Source organism: Acomys minous (genome assembly GCF_964271855.1).
Source record: "Acomys minous genome assembly, chromosome: 10".
Lineage (NCBI taxonomy): Eukaryota > Metazoa > Chordata > Mammalia > Rodentia > Muridae > Acomys > Acomys minous.
The window spans coordinates 88,503,697-88,521,928 of NC_140491.1; the positions used below are offsets into that span (position 1 = coordinate 88,503,697).

An 18,232-nucleotide genomic window follows, 5' to 3' on the forward strand; every position below is an offset into this window, starting at 1 on the left:
AATTAATTAATTTATTTTTTATTTTTTTATTTTTTGGTCAGGAAAGGGTGGGTTGAGATAGTATCCCAGTAAAGCCCTGGCTGGGAATCAGGTAGTTGCCTGACAGTCCTGCCTCTGCCTCCCAAGTATTGGGATTTTAGGCTGGCACTGGCAAACCCACAGTACATATTATTTATTTCATTTTCATTCAGTTTTCACTAATTATGCGTGTTTGGAAAATTGTTAATACTTTTAAAGAAATTATAGTTAACTTCCTTGTTGAATGGTAATAGTTAATAGCAGACTGAGTCTGTATTCTTACCCATACCTGACCACTTAGTGACTTCATAACCTGCCATCAACACTTTTTAATATTCTTGGTTTTAGAATGAAAAGACTGAACTAAATATCCCAACCTTATTGAAACTATTAACTATTTTTTTTGACAGGGTCTCTAGTCCAGGCTTGCCTTGGACTTCCTATATAGCTGAGGATGACCTTGAACTTCTGATCCTCCTGCCTCCCAAGTGCTGGGATTACAGGCATGTGCCACCACTTTGCATTTATGCAGTACTGGGGATTGAACCCAGGGCTTCATGCATGCTGGACAAGCACTGTACCCACCGAAGTACATCCCCAGTCCCAAAATCTCTTGAACATTTAAAAAACCTTAAGATTAAGTGCCTAATATGTAGTAGATACTTGGGAGTTGCTACACTACAACTGCTTCCCTTTCCTAATTGTAGAGGAAGAAGCCATCACTCCATTCTAATGCTAGGATATCAGTTCTGCATTTGAGACTTCACTTATTCATTGTGGAAGAACCATGCTCCCGCTTGTTTCCCGTCTAATAATTTTAACATTTTTCATCTGTTGGCCTTTTGTTTTTGCATGGATATGTGGGAGATGTCGTTTGTCTTAAATGTTCTTTCAGTTTGTTTCTGTGGATGGGTGTTTACCTGCATGTACGTCTGTACCACATGCGTGCAGTGACTGTGGAAGCCAGAAGAGGGCGTCAAAATCCTGAGAATAGGAGTTACAGACTGGTTGTGAGCTGCCCTTGGACACTGGGAACCAGATCTAAATATTCTGCGAGAGTAACTGCTGAGCTATCTTTGCAGTCCCTTTCAGTTGACCTTTTTCTAGTTTCCTCCTTTGCCAAGCTACCCTGTCTTTTTTCATACTCCCAAAAGGTCGGCTGATTGGATTAAAGGGCAAAGAGTTTGGGTTGTAACTGGCTTTTACTCTAGAACTTGTGTTTCTCTGCTGTGAATGTGATTTTGTTTTTGTAGGCTCATATTTCCAGTCAGAACTCAGAGCTGAGTAGTGCTGCTCTACAAGCCTTGGGGTTTTGTTTATATAATACCAAAATTGCCTCAGGATTATCAGGTAGGTAAATTGATTAACGGTATTAATGTTTGTTCATATAAAGTATAAAAAGTATAAATAGTTATCTGTGGATAAATTTAATTTGTAGTTTAGGATTTGTGTGTGTGCATATACGTATACACATCCACCCACCCCATTAAGGCATTTATTTGGCAAACGTGCACCTACCTTCAAGGTCAGAGGGCACCTTTCAGGAGACATCTACCATGTGGGTTCTGGGGACTAAACTAGGCTTGATGGCAAAGGCCTTTACTGTCTCAGTCTTGTTAGTGGTCCCCAAATTTTTCTTAGTAGAGCATATTTTGTACAATTGCAAGTTAGCAGTAAATTATCTGATTTATGACAGTCCTTTATGGCAGTCATATGCTCTTAAGGAGCTTGAGAATGAGTTCTTATATGATAGTGGTAAATGTTAGTTTGAAAATGGTAATAAAAGTGTAGAACCTAGCCGGGCGTGGTGTGGCACTCCTGTAATCCTAGCACTCGGGAGGCAGAGGCAGCAGATCGCTGTGAGTTCGAGGCCAGCCTGGTCTACAAAGCGAGTCCAGGACAGCCAAGGCTACACAGAGAAACCCTGTCTAAAAAAAAAAAAACCAAAAAAAAAAAAAAAAAAAAAGCGTAGAACCTGCCAAAAAAAAAAAAGCGTAGAACCTAATATTTCCCAAGTGCTAAGGAATCTATTGCAATTGTAAAGGAAACCTACAGGATCCCTGTTAGAGGCACTGAGGGGTAGGTACTATGGAGATCATAAAGTTGTTAACCCCACCCCCCAGGGAAGACTTGCAGTTTATTTGTTTTGTGTGAGACTTGTTAACACCTTAAGATGACAATAGTTAATTGAGTTGTGAAAGATAAAAGGTTTGCAATCTGCTACTATGTTTTCTCCTTTGGTCAGGATTTTGTATTTTTGCAAAAAGTATAATGCCTTGTCAGCATCTCTGCAGGCTCTGTGATTATCTGCAGTTCCTGACCCTCATCTGCTGTTGTTATTTATATTTTATTATTCTTTTAATTTTACTTTTATATTTGACATTTTAAAGATTTTAGCTATACTACATAATTGAAATTAAAATTGCTTGTTTTTTTCAGAGACAAATATTCAACAACTGCTTTTAACCTTGAATGGTATCATTAAGAGTTCTGACAAAAATCTGTGTACCAGAGCACTATGGGTAATATCTAAACAGACATTTCCTACTGAACTTGTCAGCAAAATGGTGAGTGTGGTTTGGAGCATCTGAATTATGTGCCTCAAAAACAGTTGTGGATCATTTGATTTGTGTGTGTTTGTCATTTAGGTATCCGGCATTATTGATTCACTGGAAGTAGTTCTAAGTAAAGGAGAGATGCACTCTGCTGTTGTTGATTTTGAAGCACTAAATGTTATTATAAGGTATGCAGTTGGTTCTTATATAAATTAGAATAATAAAGCTTTGGAGCTTTGAGGTTTGTATAGTTAACAAAAAGGTAGATGTTGAGCAGTGGGACTGGTGTTTGCTACCAAGCCTGACAACCCTAGTTCAATTCCTGGAATCCATGTAAAAGAAGTAGTGACCCTATTCCTCTTAAGTTATCTGACCTCCAAACACTGTGTCACCCTGGTACATGAAATACACATTACACATAACAGAATTTTAAAATAATAAAGTTTAAAAATCCAGAAGTGACTATCCCATAGACCAAGAAGAAGAAGGTAACAAGATGAAAAAGAATCTGTAAGTTACTATTTTTTTACTGAAACAGTCTTAGATTTCTGATGGTAACATAATGTGGTTCTAAAATGGTAGGTTAAGGCTTTCAAAATGTACTAAGTGAGCCTATCCTGAAGCATCTTTGCAGATTACTTTTAGACAGGCTGACAACACGCTTTCAGTTAGTTTGAATCGTCAAAGGTTTCTTAAAGCTATTTGCTTTAACTTATTTCTGATGCTGTAACTGGCTTATTGATTAGGTACTTCTATGATCACCTTTAATAATGCTCAGTTTGTTAGTATAGCTATTTTTTAATATTCTAATTGTAATTACTGCCCCTCTGTGGAGGTTAGAGGACACTTTGAGGGAGTAAGCTCTGTTCTCCCACTCTGGATTCCAGAGATCACACTCAGGTCATCAGGCTTGCCAGCAAGCACCTTTAATCCCTGAGACATCTTAGCCCAGCACTTGGGAGGCAGAGGCAGGTGGATCTCCATGAGTTCAAGGCCAGCCTGGACTACAGAGTGAGTTCCAGGACAGCCAGAGCCTGTTAAACAGAGAAAACCCTGTCTCAAAAAAACCAAACCAAACCAAAATGTTTGAATCTAAGACCAATATTTTGTTTGCTTTAAACATTTTATGAGGGCTGGGCATGGTTGCTCATGCCTTTAATCCCAGTACTCGGGAGGCAGAGGCAGGAGGATAGCTCTGAGTTCTAGGCCAGCTTGGTCTATACGGTGAGTCCAGAATAGCCAAGGCTGCATAGAGAAACCCTGTCTCAAAAACAAACACATTTTATGAAAAGTCTAGGAGTGTAGCTCCTGAAGTTCAGAAGTAGAATGTTTTTTAAGCATGTGGTACTACTTAAAAAAAGGTTTTATTTATTATGTATACAGTGTTCTACCTGCACGTATACCTGCAGGCCAGAAGGCATCAGATCACATCATAGATGCTCGTGAGCCACCATATAGTTTCTGGAAATTGAACTCAGAACCTCTGGAGGAGCAGTCAGTGCCCTTAACCCCTGACCCATCTCTCCAGCCCTGGCACTACCCTTTTAATCCCTAGAGCTGCAAAAAAAAAAAAAAAAAAAAAATCTTATTAATCAAATAAAAACAAAAGAATTCCATTGTGGATGCACATGTGCAGTGTAGTTGTATACAGGTACAATTTTAATCTGTTTCTCTGTTCAAATGTATATATACATTCTCAAGTATTTGGGCCACATTATGCATATTACTGTGTGGTGCTCATTTTCCTTTTTGGGGCAGGGCATGGTTTGAGACAGGGTTTCTCTGTAGCTTTGCCTGTGCTGGGCTTTGTAGACAAGGTTGGCTTTGAACAATACAGCTGCCTCTGCCTCCTGAGTGCCAGGAATCAAGGTATGGGCCACCATGTCTGGCTTCCTGCTTCCTGGTAATTTCTTTTGCAGTATGAGGAGAGATTTGTATACTAGGCAAATAAATACTCTAGCACTAAGCTGTACCCCGAACCAGAAATCTTTAAAAAAAAAAAAATTGGAGACTGAATCTCATCAAGTTACCTAAGGCTGGATTTACCCCTGACTCGTTGGCCTTGGAACCTTGTGATCATAGCCTCTTGAGTAGTTGGGTTTATAGACTGTCACTGCCTTGCTTCCTGATGATTTAGCTTGACCTCATTTTTACAGTTTAGTTGACTCATTGGCTTCTCCCCTGTAGGCTGATAGAACAAGCCCCGATTGCAATGGGAGAAGCGTCTGTGAGGTGGGCCAAGTTGGTCATACCGTTAGTTGTTCACTCAGCACAGAAGGTCCATTTGCGGGGAGCTACTGCTCTGGAGATGGGGATGCCATTGCTGCTTCAGAAACAGCAAGAGATAGCCACGGTTACCGAGCACCTTATGAGTACTGTGAGTATTACTGCCTCTTAGAGCAGTTTCCTGCCTTCTGCATTGAGTGAGCTCTACCTTGAACGTAACATGCAGCCTGAGCTCATTGGTATTGTTAAACCATCTCTCTCTTTGCCTCCTGAGTGCTGGTAGTAAAGGCGTGCGCGCCGCCGCCGCCCCCACCTGCTTTTTTTTTTTTTAAATTTTTATTTTGTTTTTGGCTTTTCAAGAAGGTTTCTCTTGGCTATTGTGGAACAGAGAGATCCGCCTAGCCTCTGCCTCCCAAGTGCTGGGATTAAAGGCGTGCAACACAAACACCTGGCTCTTTCTTTGCTTAAAACATGGGTTCTGCGAATCAACTGTGGGTTCTCTTGCTTGTGTGCCAAGCACTTTGCCAGGTCATGAAGTTTTTATTGATAAGATGATTTATATGGAGTGCAATGGATGTTGTTAGTTACTTGTTGCTGTGTTGTAATACTTGAGAGAATAAACAGATTCTTGCTCAAAAAAGCTCCCCCCCCCCCAAAAAAAAACCCTAAAACTTTGGGATCCAGGTTTGGTCACTTTGTCCCGTGCATTTTACATAAGGAACACGATGGTGACAGGCATGTGTGGTAGAATGTATGCTTTATCTTGTTATCTCAAAGAGGACTGCACATACCTGTAATCCTGTAACTGATTTTGTTGTTTTTTGAGACAGGGTTTCCGTGTAGCCTTGGCTGTCACTCACTTTGTAGACCAGGCTGGCCTCGAACTCACAGTGATCCACCTGCCTTTGTCTCCCTGAGTACTGGGATTAAAGGTGTGCACCACCACACCCGGCCCATAATCCCATAATTTAAGAGGCATAAATAAGTGGATTTCTGTGAGTTGAAGGCTAGCTTGTCTTCAGAGCAAAGTAACAGGTTATCCATAGTTAGTCTCTGTCTTTAAAAAAATTCAGAAATTAAAAATCACAGTTTACTAGGAGCAGAGAATTGTAAGGAGCCACAGTAAGATGGGCCCTCAAAGATTCCCCCCTGCTTTCTCCAAATAAGTCAGTTTTTATACTAACCTGCTTTCTCCACGTAGGCCAGTCTATGCATAAGCTAAAACGTTAGTTTTTAAAATTTATTATTGTATGTATGGTTGTGAGTGCCAGGATATATATACAAACACATATGTATATGCACGTGCAGACACACACAAAAACACAAAAGCATACAAGCGTGCACACTTTTGGCGCATATGGGAGACGGTCTTTTTTTTTTTTTCTTTGGTTTTTCGAGACAGGGTTTCTCTGTGTGGCCTTGGCTGTCCTGGATTTGCTCTGCAATCCTCCCAAGTGCTGGGATTAAAAGCATGGGCCACCACACCCTGCTTGGAGACAGTCTTAATGTGGAGCTCACTGTGTAGACTTAGGCCTCCCCTTGCATTCTGAGTGGTAGATTAAAGGTATATATCATTATGCCCAGTAAGAGGGCAAATTGCGAGTCAGTACTTATGTATATTCTGGGTATCTTTTGTTAGGCTTAAGGGGCAAGGGGCTGCCAGGTGGTAGTGTTGGCAGCACATGCCTTTAATCCTAGCAGAGGCAGGTGGATCTCTGGGTTCGAGGCCAGCCTGGTCTACAAAGTGAGTTCAGGGCAGTCAAGGCTACACACAGAGAAACAAAAAAACAAGACAAACAGACAAAAAAAGTGGGGTTGGGGGGCAAGGGGCTTTTACCTAGTGAGCCATTTCACAGGCTCTTGAAACTTTTAGGCATGTTACTGTGAAGCTGTTAAGAGTGTTATTTTATGTTACTAGTATGAGAGATTGCTACAGCATCATTTGAATTCTGGTTAATAATGTGTCTAAAGTTTTTAGAAAGAAGTATGCTGACAAGGAAACTGAGCTAGACTGCTGGACAGCAGTATGGTCAGATGAGCATTAAGCCTATTGGTAGAATCAAGTGCTTTATTTTTACTTTAAATTTATTCAGATTGCTATAAGCTGCAGTTTTTGCCTTTTTTTTTTTTTCCTTCCTTTATTTTGAGGATGTATACTTACATTATGGAAAAGGTTATTTTGGCTTAAAAAATTAATGGATGCAAAGTTTTTAGTCTTGGATTGTGGATGTTTTTCTTTTAAAGTATTTGTTAAGTGTTTTTATTTATTTATTTATTACAGAAATTAATCTCAGAACTCCAGAAGTTATTTATGAATAAAAACGAGACTTATGTGTTAAAATTATGGCCTTTGTTTGTCAAACTTCTTGGTAAGGTAAGTGTTACAGACAGTGAATTAGTTGTTTTTTTTTTTTTTTCATAATTTGAACATGTCAGGATTTTTACTTTTTAGAGTGTCCTACACTCAAGCTGTTGAGTTCACCACTTAACAATTTGCAGCAATCCTCCATCAGCCTACTAAGTTCTGGGATTATAGATGTGAACCACTACGCCCATCTTGTGTGTGTGGTCGCCAGATTCCCCCTGCCTCTGGCCTGGGTTTAAAGGCACTTGCCACTGTCTATGCCCAGCTTCTATCTCCTTGCAGGCAGGAGTCTCACATTCATGTGTACCCATTAAGCATGTAGCTGCTACTGCTTTTTTTTTTTTAATTTTAGATTTATTTATTATTTATATAGTATTGTGCCCAAATACATGCCTACATGCCAGAAGAGGGCACCAGATATCATTGTAGATGGTTGTGAGTCACTGTGTACTTGCTGGGAATAAAACTCTGGGCCATTGCAAGAACAGACAGTCTCTTAACCTCTGAGACATCACTCTAGCCCCTGTTACAGTGTGTTTTGCACTGGGATTGCAAGAGCTTGTCACCATGCCCAGCCTTAAATATATATGTATGTATACTTATTTTTTAATTATTTTGGTTTTTCAAGACAAGGTTTCTCTGTGTGTCCCTGACTATCCTGGAATCACTCTGTAGACCAGGCTGGCCACAAACTCACAGAGATCAGCCTGCCTCTTCCTCCCTAGTGCTGGGATTAAAGGTGTGTGTAACCGCACCTGGCTTGTGTGTTTATTTTTATTATACTTTTTAAGAAATTTATTTATTATGCATAGTGTTCTGCTTGCCTGTACACCAGATCTTACATGTGGTTGCTGGGAATTGAACTCAGGACCTTTGAAAGAGCAGGCAATGCTTTTAATCTCTGAGCCATCTCTCCAGCCCTTTGTGTGTTTATTTTTAAACTTTATTATTGTGTGTATGCAATTGCACTCAGGTATGGATGCATGCACAGAGGTCCAGGCAACTTGTGGAGTTTTTCTCTCCTAACAATATGGAGATCATACTCGGGTATTCAGGCTTTTTTGGGGGGCGGGCCCACAAGGTTTCTCTGTAGCCCTGTCTGTCTGTCCTGGAACTCCCTCTGTAGACCAGGCTAGCCTTCAACTCCTAGAGATCCACCTGCCTCTGCCTCTGCCTCTGCCTCTGCCTCTGCCTCTGCCTCTGCCTCTGCGGTGATTAAAGGTGCGCACCACTACTTCCTGACTTGTTTTCAGGGGTTTTGCATAGCTGAGGAAAAAAGCATCTTTTATAGCTGATCCATCTCACTGCTGGCCCTTTGCCTAGTGCTTTGTTTTCATCTATCTCTGCCCCCTTCAATCAAGAGGTGTGGGGCTTGATTGAACTGGGGTCCTCCTCAGTGCACAGCAAGCACTTTATTGAATGAGCTGTTAACCCAGATCAGACCCTCAGCATTTTTAACTTCTTAATATATTCCCACTACTCATCTGATAGATTTTTATGTAAGTAATGTGGCTTTTGTTTACTGATTAGGTTATGAATTCCCAAGAATATATATTAAGTGAATAAATAATGTTCTTATGTGTTTTCTTAGACCTTGCACCGAAGTGGGAGTTTCATCAATTCTTTGTTACAGCTGGAAGAACTAGGCTTCCGTAGCGGAACACCCATGATTAAAAAGATAGCCTTCATTGCTTGGAAAAGCTTAATAGATAATTTCGCTTTAAACCCAGGTATGTAAATAGTCTTACATTCTTTTTAATTTTAAAAGGCTTTTCGTTTATTTTTTGTGTGTGTTTAATATTGTGTGTGTTTGTGTAACACAAATTCAAGGGCATGTGGGCCATGGGACGAAGGATAGAGGACAACCTTGAGTCCATTGCATCATGACGTTGGTTCTGGGAAGCCTGAGACATCTGCTTGCTGTGTTATTTTGAGACTGCTTCTGAAAACATAAGTGAGGCTGGTGTTGAACTAACTAGGTAGCCCAAAGTAGTCATTACTGTTCTGGTTCTTTGGGCTTTATATTGAAATCGTATTAACTTGACCATAAGGGAATAAGAACAACTGTGTTAATAGATTTGAGAGACATTGAAATTTGTGACTTGTTCTAAGTTATGTCAGAGGTTGAACAAAATGAAAACCTATCTGTGGCTTCCTAGCTCAAGTTAAATGGGGTGTGTGTCTCTGATGACATCAACACAGTGGCTCTGACTTCATCGCTATTGTAGAAAATCTGATTTATCAGGAGCAGTGCCGATGACAGATGACAAGAGACATAGAATGAAGATATTAATGACTTAGTTTTCTCCCCATAGCTCTAGAAATGTGCTCCAAACTGAATTTCTTTACCTTATACAGGTAAAGACAACTGAATATAGACAACTGAATTTGTCTTTACCTTATAAGCTCAGCTGGAGTATTTGACACATATATACATGCATACACATACATACAAACATAAATGTATAAATATATACATATAGATAGGAAAAAATAGCCCAAAACATCAATATAAATGTTTAATGTTAGGTGTGGTGGCACACCCCCTCTAATCTCATTTCTCAGGCGATAAAATCAGGTGGAGCTCTGTACGCTTGAGGACAGCCTGAGCTACGTAGTGAGCGCAGGCCAGCGAATGCTGCATAGTGAAATCATCTCCAAACAAACCTCCCTCTCCCCCCAGCTAGGAGATAGTTTAATCCTAGATTTGATTGGTAGTGTATGTTTGTAATCTTTGTTGCATAATATCTAGACCTCTTTTAGAAGTGGTAATTGAGGTGAGGGTGGGGGTGGGGAAAAAAGTAGTAATTGAATTAAATGATAAAGTAGTTATAAAAAATACTGATGTGAGATACCATTAAACACTTTTTGCTGATGTCTAAAATTTCTTCTGAAGTCTTTGATATGTGTACAAAGACTCAGTTTTCTGCACCTAGTCATGAATGCATTTAGTTTAAAAAAAGAAATATATATATATATTGGTTTTTCAAGACAGGGTTTCTCTATAGTCTTGGCTGTTCTGGACTTGCTTTGTAGACCAGGCTGGCCTTGAACTAGTAAAAATATTTTTTAAAGAATTGACTTTCAGCTGGGCATGGTGGTGCATGCTTTTCCATCACAGCACTTGGGAGGCAGGGGCTGGTGTGTCTCTGTGAGTTTAAGTTTAGCCTGGTTTATAAAAAGAAGCCTTGTCTCAAAAAACAAAACACAACAAAAAATGACTTTCAGGAATTAGTGTTTAAGAATACTTGCTGTCAAAAAAAAAAAAAGCAAAGCCAGGGTATGATGTCACACACCTTTTATCCTATCAGAAGACTCTCTGAGACCAGTCTAATCTACAGAATTTCCGCACAGCCAAGGCTAAACAGAAATGCTGAGGGCTTGCTGCTATTCCAGAGGACACACGCACGTTGAGAGGCTTGCCTGCATAATTCCCGCTGTAGGGGGTCTGACACCCTCTTCTGGCCTTCATGGGCACTTGCACACATGTGACACACACTTCCCCAAACACACCCACATAAAAAAAAAATCAATAAAATAAAGTAAATCTTAAGAATTAGCAAACAAAAAGCCAAACACAATTTGGCTTTGCTTGTATGTTGACATCTAACAATGGTTAAGTAGGGTAGAGCTGACTAAATGTGTACCTTTCTGAAAATGTGATGCCACTAGTGGTAATGGTCCATGGCTTTTATTTATTTTGGTTTTTCGGAGCACGGTTTCCTTGTGTTTCCTTGTTGTCCTTGAACTCTGTATACCAGGGTAGCCTTGAGCTCACAGAGATCTGCTACCTCTCCCGGGGTTAAAGGTGTGCACTACTCCGAGCACTCAGGAGGCAGAGGCAGGCGGATCTCTGTGAGTTTGAGGCCAGCCTGATCTATAAAGCAAGTCCAGGACAGCCAAGGCTACACAGAGAAACCCTGTCTCGAGAAACCAAAAAAATAAATAAAATAAAGGTGTGCACTGCTACAGCCTATTTATAACCACATTATAATGTAAAAACATGCTTCCATTTCTTTTGTTTGTTTTCAGGCAGAATCTTATGTAGCCCATTTTGGCTTATACCTTCTGAAACTTGTACTGTTGTCTAGGGTTGTGGCTGTAGGCTTGACCCACTATGTTTTGTTTTTGAAGATTTATTATGTATACAGTATTCTGCCTGCACATATACCTACACACCATAAGAGGGCACTATATCTCATTATAGCTGGTTGCCAGGTACCATGTGGTGGGAATTGAACTCAGGACCTTTGGATGTCTGAGCCATCTCTCCAGCCATGCCACTATGGTTCTTCTGTTTCTTTTAGAAAATTGCAGCACCCTTGGCTATAATCCACTAAATGCCAGTAGCACACCTTCAGTTCTAACAACCTAAAATATTGTAGATATTGCCATGTGTCCACATTCCTGGTGGGAATAGTTAACCCTGTTACATTGTATCTACGGTTCTGTGTTTCTGTTCCAGCTGTACTGCAGTTTGTCAAAGTTAATGGTTATTCTGACTTCTTTTCCTACAGTAATACTGTCTTCATTTTTTTTTTAAGATATACTTTGTAGTGCAAAAAGACTTAAGTTGTTAATGCAGCCTTTGAGTTCCATCCATGTGAGAACAGAAACGTTAGCATTAACAAAACTAGAAGTCTGGTGGTATTTACTGATGAGACTTGGACCCCAGCTCCCTGCCAATTTTGAACAGGTAACATCATAATTATTAACCTTTAACCTAAACATTCATGTGGCTTTTTTGCTGTTGTTGTTGCATATTTTTCTTTATTCTGATTTTTGTTTTTTGGCCTCTAACTCAGAGTCTCTGCCTCCCGAGTGATGGCTCTCCACGCCCTGCTGTGTTTGTTTTTGTTTATGTTGTTGTGTCTTACTATGTCGTCCTAGCTGGGCTGGAGCTCCCTTTGTAGATTCGGATAGCAATCTGCCTGGCCTCAGACTCAGGTATACTTGCCTCTGCTTCCTGAGTGCTGCAGTTAGAGGTGGTCACCACCATTCCTGGCCTGTGTCCTTAAATTTTTACCAATCTAATCTCAGGTTTTTAAATTCTGTTTCTTTGTATCACTTTTTTTTTTTTAAAGATTTATTATTATGTATACAGTGCTCCCCCTGCATGTACTCTTGCAGGCCAGAAGAGGGCATCAGATCACACTATAGATGGTTGTGAGCCACCATGTGCTTGCTGGGGATTGAACTCAGGACCTGGAGGAGCAGTCAATGCATTTAACCTCTGAGCCATCTCTCCAGCCCTGTTCAGTTATTTTAAAGGTTTTTAAAAGTCTTTAAACTCTTGAGTGTGTTGCAGAGTAATTTATCTATAAGCCTCTAATAAGCAAATGCCAACATACCTGCTAGTATAGAGCATTTATTTTTTATTTAAAAATATCTCATTTTATATGTATATGGGTGTTTTGTCTCCATGCATGTCTCTGCACTACTTCTATGTCTAGTGCCAGAGCTGGCCAGAAACGTGGATTCCTGGGACTGGAATTACAGATTATTGCGAGGTGTTATGTGGGTACTGGAAATGAAACCCAGATCCTGTGGAAGAACAGCCAAGCCAGTGCTCTCAAAGGCTGAGCTATCTCTTTCCAGATACTCTTGATTTATAAAATAAACTTTTTTAGTGAGTCAGTTAACATTAGTGAAGTAGCAAGTACCATACCACAAGGTTAGAAATAAAATCTTTTTGTTTTTGTTTCTCCTTTTCAAGATGACATAGTTAAAAGCAGTCATTTAAAATAGTCACTGACAGTATACACATGTTTAGTCTGATCTAAGCATTTTTTGTTTGGCTTCTAATTTAAAAAACATTAGAAGGGGCTAGAGAGATGGCTCAGAGGTTAAGAGCATTGGCTGCTCTTCCAAAGGTCCTGAGTTCAATTCCCAGCAAGCACATGGTGGCTCTTAACAATCTATAATGTGATCTGATGCCCTCTTCTGGCCTACAGGTGTACATGCAGGTAGAGCGCTGTATACTTAACAATAAATCTTTTATTTAAAAAAAACACATTAAAAGATAGATTTTACTTGTATATCTGAAGTGCTTTTCTTACATTTGTAAATAAACAAGAACTGCTGTTTTGGATAGAGTATTTGTTCTAGGCTGTTCCCTTCATTTTAAAAGGTGAGTCCCCACACCTTTTGGTCCCCACACCAATTTCCAGGTTGGCCTGAAATTGAGGCTCTTTCTGTTTTCTTGAGTTAATTGGTATTATGTGGATGAGCCATGAGCCATTATGCTGTTTAGGTTTTGGTTGTTTTTTTGAGACAGATTCCATGGCTAGAACTTGCTCTGTAGCCAAGACTAGCCTTCTGATCCGCCTGCCTCTGTCTTCTAAACACTGGGATTATAGGTGAGTACAGCGTTACAGTACTGGGATCAATCCTGGGATCAAAACCAGGATTTCACACATGCCAACTGAACTACACCCCAGTGCAGTGCTGTTCTTCAGAAGTCCTAGGCTTCACTAGGGGACCCTGTGTATACTAGGGAATCTACACTGAGCTTTATCCCTTCCTTAGCTCCTGCATTTCACATAGAAGCCTTCCAAGTTTAATATGGCATAATTCAGAGTTGGTATTAGATAAGCCATAGGGAGATCTTCAGATTCGGTCACAGTAAGGTCCTAAGAGTCTAATCTAGGTGTCCAACATATTAATTGGAAGAATTAATTGGAAGAACATAGTGAATAGATGGGACGGGTAGTGGGCAATTGTAGAAGTGAGCTTTTAAGTTTAAGTTATCTGCCCCCCTCTGCCTCCTGAGTGCTGGGGTTAAAGGCATGTGCCACCATGCCCTGCTTTAAGGTTGCTTCTTAGAGAATACATATTTTATAAAGCTTTTACAAACTTGATAATGAAATCATTGCTGTTTTGCCTTTTTGTCTGTAGGTTTGTGTGCCCCTGATTCAGAGTATAATCAGTGCTGATAGTATTACTTCACCTCAAGGCAGCACACCTCGAGGCTCTACTTCTCCTGGCTTAAGTCCACTCAGTCCTGGACATAAAGGTGAGAGAGATTGCCTTTCTTAGTCTCTGTTCACTCACTCCTGGACATAGGGTGAGAAGGATTTCCTTCCTTCTCTTGAAGAGTCTTTGAAGGAGTGGTCACACTCTCTTCTGGAGCTTAGCCTGCCCCCCTCCGGACTTGCTTTGTAGACCAGGCTGGCCTCGAATTAACCCTAACCTGCCTCTGCCTCCCGAGTGCTGGGATTACAGGCATGCACCACGGCACCCGGCTTGTTACTGATTACTTTTTAACTGGATTATTTTGGGTAGTCAGAAAACAAATTTTGTTTTGTTTAGTGTTTTAATTTATTTTGTCGCAGGTCTCATTTTGTATGTAGCCCAGAGAGATTTAAAAAAATAAAACCAAAACTTGGTCTCACTATGTAGTTCTGGTTAGCCTGGGGACCACTATGTTGACCATGTTGGCCTTAAACTGACATGAGTCCTCCTGCCTCAAAATGATGTGATTACAAATGGGTAAAACCAGATCCTACTCCTTTAAATGCTGTTGTGCTTGTATGGAAAAACTGGGTCTTAAAGTATAGCAGACTTTCTTGGACCTGCTAGTGGTAAAAATAATGACATGGAGGCTTTTTAATTATTTTAAAGCTTAGGCCTTTACTTGCACAGTCTCCCAGCTATTCTGATCTTATGCCAGCTCTCTAGGTAGACCCTACCACCTGGCCAGCTCTGTACTTTCCCCACTCCACTGTGGTCCATCCTATTCCCTCCTTGTTTGTTCCCTGGATCCCCCAAGTCTCCTCTCAGCTTACTTCTCTTCCTGGAACTTCTACCCTACACTTGTTGATTACAGCCAATAGGCAAGTGAGGAAGAATACATATTTACAAGACTGGTGATGGGCCATAGAAATAACAATACAAGCCGGGCGTGGTGGCGCACACCTTTAATCCCAGCACTTGGGAGGCAGAGGCAGTCAGATCTCTGTGAGTTCGAGGCCAGCTTGGTCTACAAAGCGAATCCAGGACAGCCAAGGCTACACAGAGAAACCCTGTCTCGAAAAACCAAAAAAAAAAAAAAAAAAAAAAAAAAAAAAGAAATAACAATACCAAGATTTGGCTAGTACTTACACAGGCCTTTTTAGCAATCAACAATCACATAATGTACACGAACATTAAAAGATACTTAAAACATGTAACTTAGACCTTTTCAACACTTCAGAGTTTCTATTCAGGTTACAGAAAGGATTGGATATTTTCAAGGTTTGTCTTAATGCCTGAGAAATTTGCATCATGTTTTTATAGGTATGTTGTATTGATAGGGAAAATAACTTGGTCTTTCTCTTTTAAAGGCGCTTCTCCTTTTGGAGGTCCTGCAACTGCTCGGGTGAACATGAGTTCAAACACCGGCGGAATGGCTGCAATCCCTTCTATTCAGCTTCTGGGACTGGAAATGATGCTGCATTTTTTGTTGGGTCCAGAAGTCTTGAGTTTTGCCAAGAAACACAAGCTTGTATTGAGCTTAGGTATTTGTCTTTGAGATAATTTCATGTGTTAGAAACAGTCCATATTGTTTCTCCAATGGATGGAGTAGAGGCTTCAGTTTCACAACAGCTTACTAATAGTGATTTTCTTGTGTTTGAAATGAGTTCAGCTTTTTATTTATTGATGAAGTTTGCTCCCTAAATCTTTTGGTGGATTTTTTGTTCCCTGTATTTAGAGCCACTGGAACACCCGCTAATCAGCAGCCCTTCTTTCTTCTCCAAGAATGCACATACACTCATCACTGCTGTTCATGATAGCTTTATTGCAGTTGGAGGAGATGCCTCAGGTAAATGAAGCAACTTTTTAGAATTCAAAAGTGTGTTTAAGTATTTATCTTATTTGTGTGTGTACAGGTGTGGTCATACATGTGCCACAGCACATGGGGATGTCAGAGGGCAACTTTTTGGGACTCAGGTTCTCCATGTTGGTCTTGAGAATCGATTTTGGCTATCAGGATTGAAAGCTGGTGCCTTTAGCCACTGAGCCATCTTACCAGGCCAAAAGTGTATTTTAAAGGAAGATTAGAATAGCAAATATTAATTTGGTGTTAACTCATTGGCTAGATTTTACACCACTTCATTGGGAAGGTAAAGGCAGGTCAATCTCCTTTGTATTTGATGTCTGTCTTGTCTGCAGCATGCTCCAGGCATGTCAAAGGTACCTAGGACAAGAAAGGTTGTGCATAGAAATAATGTATAAAATTATATAGCGATTAATAAATAGAGCTCTGACTCAAGCCTAGGCTCTGTGGCTTCATATCTGCATTTAAATTTGTCCAGGGCCTAACAAAGGGTATAAGAAATGTACAGCCAGGTATGGTGGCTTAGCTTTGTAAATCCTGCACTACAGATTAGGTAAGGAGAGTATTGAGGTCACCCTGCATGGCAGAATGAGGGCTTGTTTTGGGGGGAGGACATGAGTTTGGTGGCAGACACCATCCCAGCATTGCGGATGTTGAGGCAAGGGCCTCTGATTTGAGGCTGAAGTGATTTTCAAACCTAGAGCCTGTCACCTCAAAATACGGCAATACATGCTCCTTAGCTGCTTGGAAGGTGAAGCTTTCTCCTATTATACATGTATTGTGTATATTTATGCATTGCCATGTTACATGTGTGGAGGACAGCTTTTGGAGTTGGTTCTCTATGCTATGTGGGGTCTCAGGATCAAACTGGAGCAGTGCGTCATGAGCCATTTTATTGTTGTTTTTAATAAAAGTGTATCGGTGTGGGGAGTCTGCACTCTTTGGAGGAAGCACCTTGGTCTATGTCTAGAACCAATGGCAGTCCTCCTGTCTCTGCTTCTTCAGTGTCACCAGACACGGCTCTGTTATCTTTCTAAATCATTGTGGTTTTGTTTTTTTTTTCAAAAGTGGTGACAAAGGAACAGTGAAAACATTTTTTGTTATATGGTCAACCTATTAGCATGTTGTAGTCCTTCTAAAAAAATTGAAACAGCAGTTTTACAAATATTCAAATTAGTGCTCAGATGGCTATTTCTTTAGTATAAGGAATGAGAGAATAAGTTTTGTTGTTGTGTATGAGTATTTTGTCTACATGTGTGTGTGGTGTACTCCAAGTGGTCATAAGAGGGCATCTGATTCCTTGGAACTGGAGTTACTTAGAGCTGGGATACTGGGAACTGAACCCTATCTTACAGGTGCTTGTGTTCCTTGGCAGATGCAGTAGTCAGTGGAATCTGGAAGGAGCTGATTAGCCTGGTGAAGTCAGTTACTGAGTCAGGTAAGCACTGTCACAATGGCCAGTGACCTTCATAGCACAAGTGCGTTGTCAGTGTGACAACCTTGTCCTATCATAATATCAGGGAATTATATCCTTCCTTTCACTCTTCCATAGGAAACAGAAAAGAAAGATCAGGTTCTGAAGTTTTAACCCTCCTACTAAAGTCTTTGGAAAGCATAGTGAAGTCAGAAGTATTTCCTGTATCAAAAACCCTGGTAAATATATTTATAAATTGTCTTAAAGTCTAATATTGAAGTTTAGTATATATTGATAGTTGCTCAGATGAGGTTGGCATAATACCAAATATTGGCCGGGCGTGGTGGCGCACGCCTTTAATCCCAGCACTCGGGAGGCAGAGGCAGGCGGATCGCTGTGAGTTCGAGGCCAGCCTGGTCTACAAAGTGAGTCCAGGATGGCCAAGGCTACACAGAGAAACCCTGTCTCGAAAAACCAAAAAAAAAAAAAAAAAAAAACAAACAAACCAAATATTGACTAGCAATTCATCTGTATTGTAAGTGCCATTCAAATGTCATTTGAAACCTATCTAGTAAATAGCTGTGTTGTGGCTTTAAAAAAAGCCATGCCGGGCGTGGTGGTGCATGCCTTTAATTCCAGCACTCAGGAGACAGGCAGGCAAGTTTGAGGCCAGCCTGATCTACAAAGAGAGTTCCAGGAAACCCAGGAATTCACAGAAACCGTGTCTCAAAAAAACAAAAGAACAAAAGAGTAAATCTCTTACCAGCCATATGCGGGGGTGCAGAGAAGCACCCAGCTGACCTTCACTCAGCTCATGTCCCAGAGGGAAAAAAAGA

The 18,232-nt window shown here is 40.5% G+C and overlaps 1 protein-coding gene and 1 long non-coding RNA gene across 7 annotated transcripts in view; both read left to right on the forward strand.

Moving 5' to 3' along the window:
- RIF1 (replication timing regulatory factor 1) overlaps positions 1 to 18,232 on the forward strand; it is a 61,412-nt gene that overhangs the window by 4,294 nt on the left and 38,886 nt on the right. For all 6 annotated transcript variants that reach the window (XM_084798886.1, XM_084798887.1, XM_084798885.1 and 3 more), the window contains 12 exons: positions 1,272 to 1,368; positions 2,458 to 2,585; positions 2,667 to 2,761; positions 4,761 to 4,950; positions 7,081 to 7,173; positions 8,756 to 8,894; positions 11,709 to 11,860; positions 14,062 to 14,179; positions 15,489 to 15,662; positions 15,857 to 15,967; positions 17,358 to 17,420; positions 17,535 to 17,635. In XM_084798886.1, coding sequence (XP_084655012.1) covers positions 1,272 to 1,368; positions 2,458 to 2,585; positions 2,667 to 2,761; positions 4,761 to 4,950; positions 7,081 to 7,173; positions 8,756 to 8,894; positions 11,709 to 11,860; positions 14,062 to 14,179; positions 15,489 to 15,662; positions 15,857 to 15,967; positions 17,358 to 17,420; positions 17,535 to 17,635 — 1,461 coding nt within the window. The remainder of the gene's footprint in view (positions 1 to 1,271; positions 1,369 to 2,457; positions 2,586 to 2,666; positions 2,762 to 4,760; positions 4,951 to 7,080; positions 7,174 to 8,755; positions 8,895 to 11,708; positions 11,861 to 14,061; positions 14,180 to 15,488; positions 15,663 to 15,856; positions 15,968 to 17,357; positions 17,421 to 17,534; positions 17,636 to 18,232) is intronic.
- LOC311607218 lies at positions 14,197 to 15,243 on the forward strand. The gene is made up of 2 exons (XR_014782560.1): positions 14,197 to 14,981; positions 15,129 to 15,243. It is a non-coding gene; the product is annotated as an uncharacterized lncRNA (long non-coding RNA).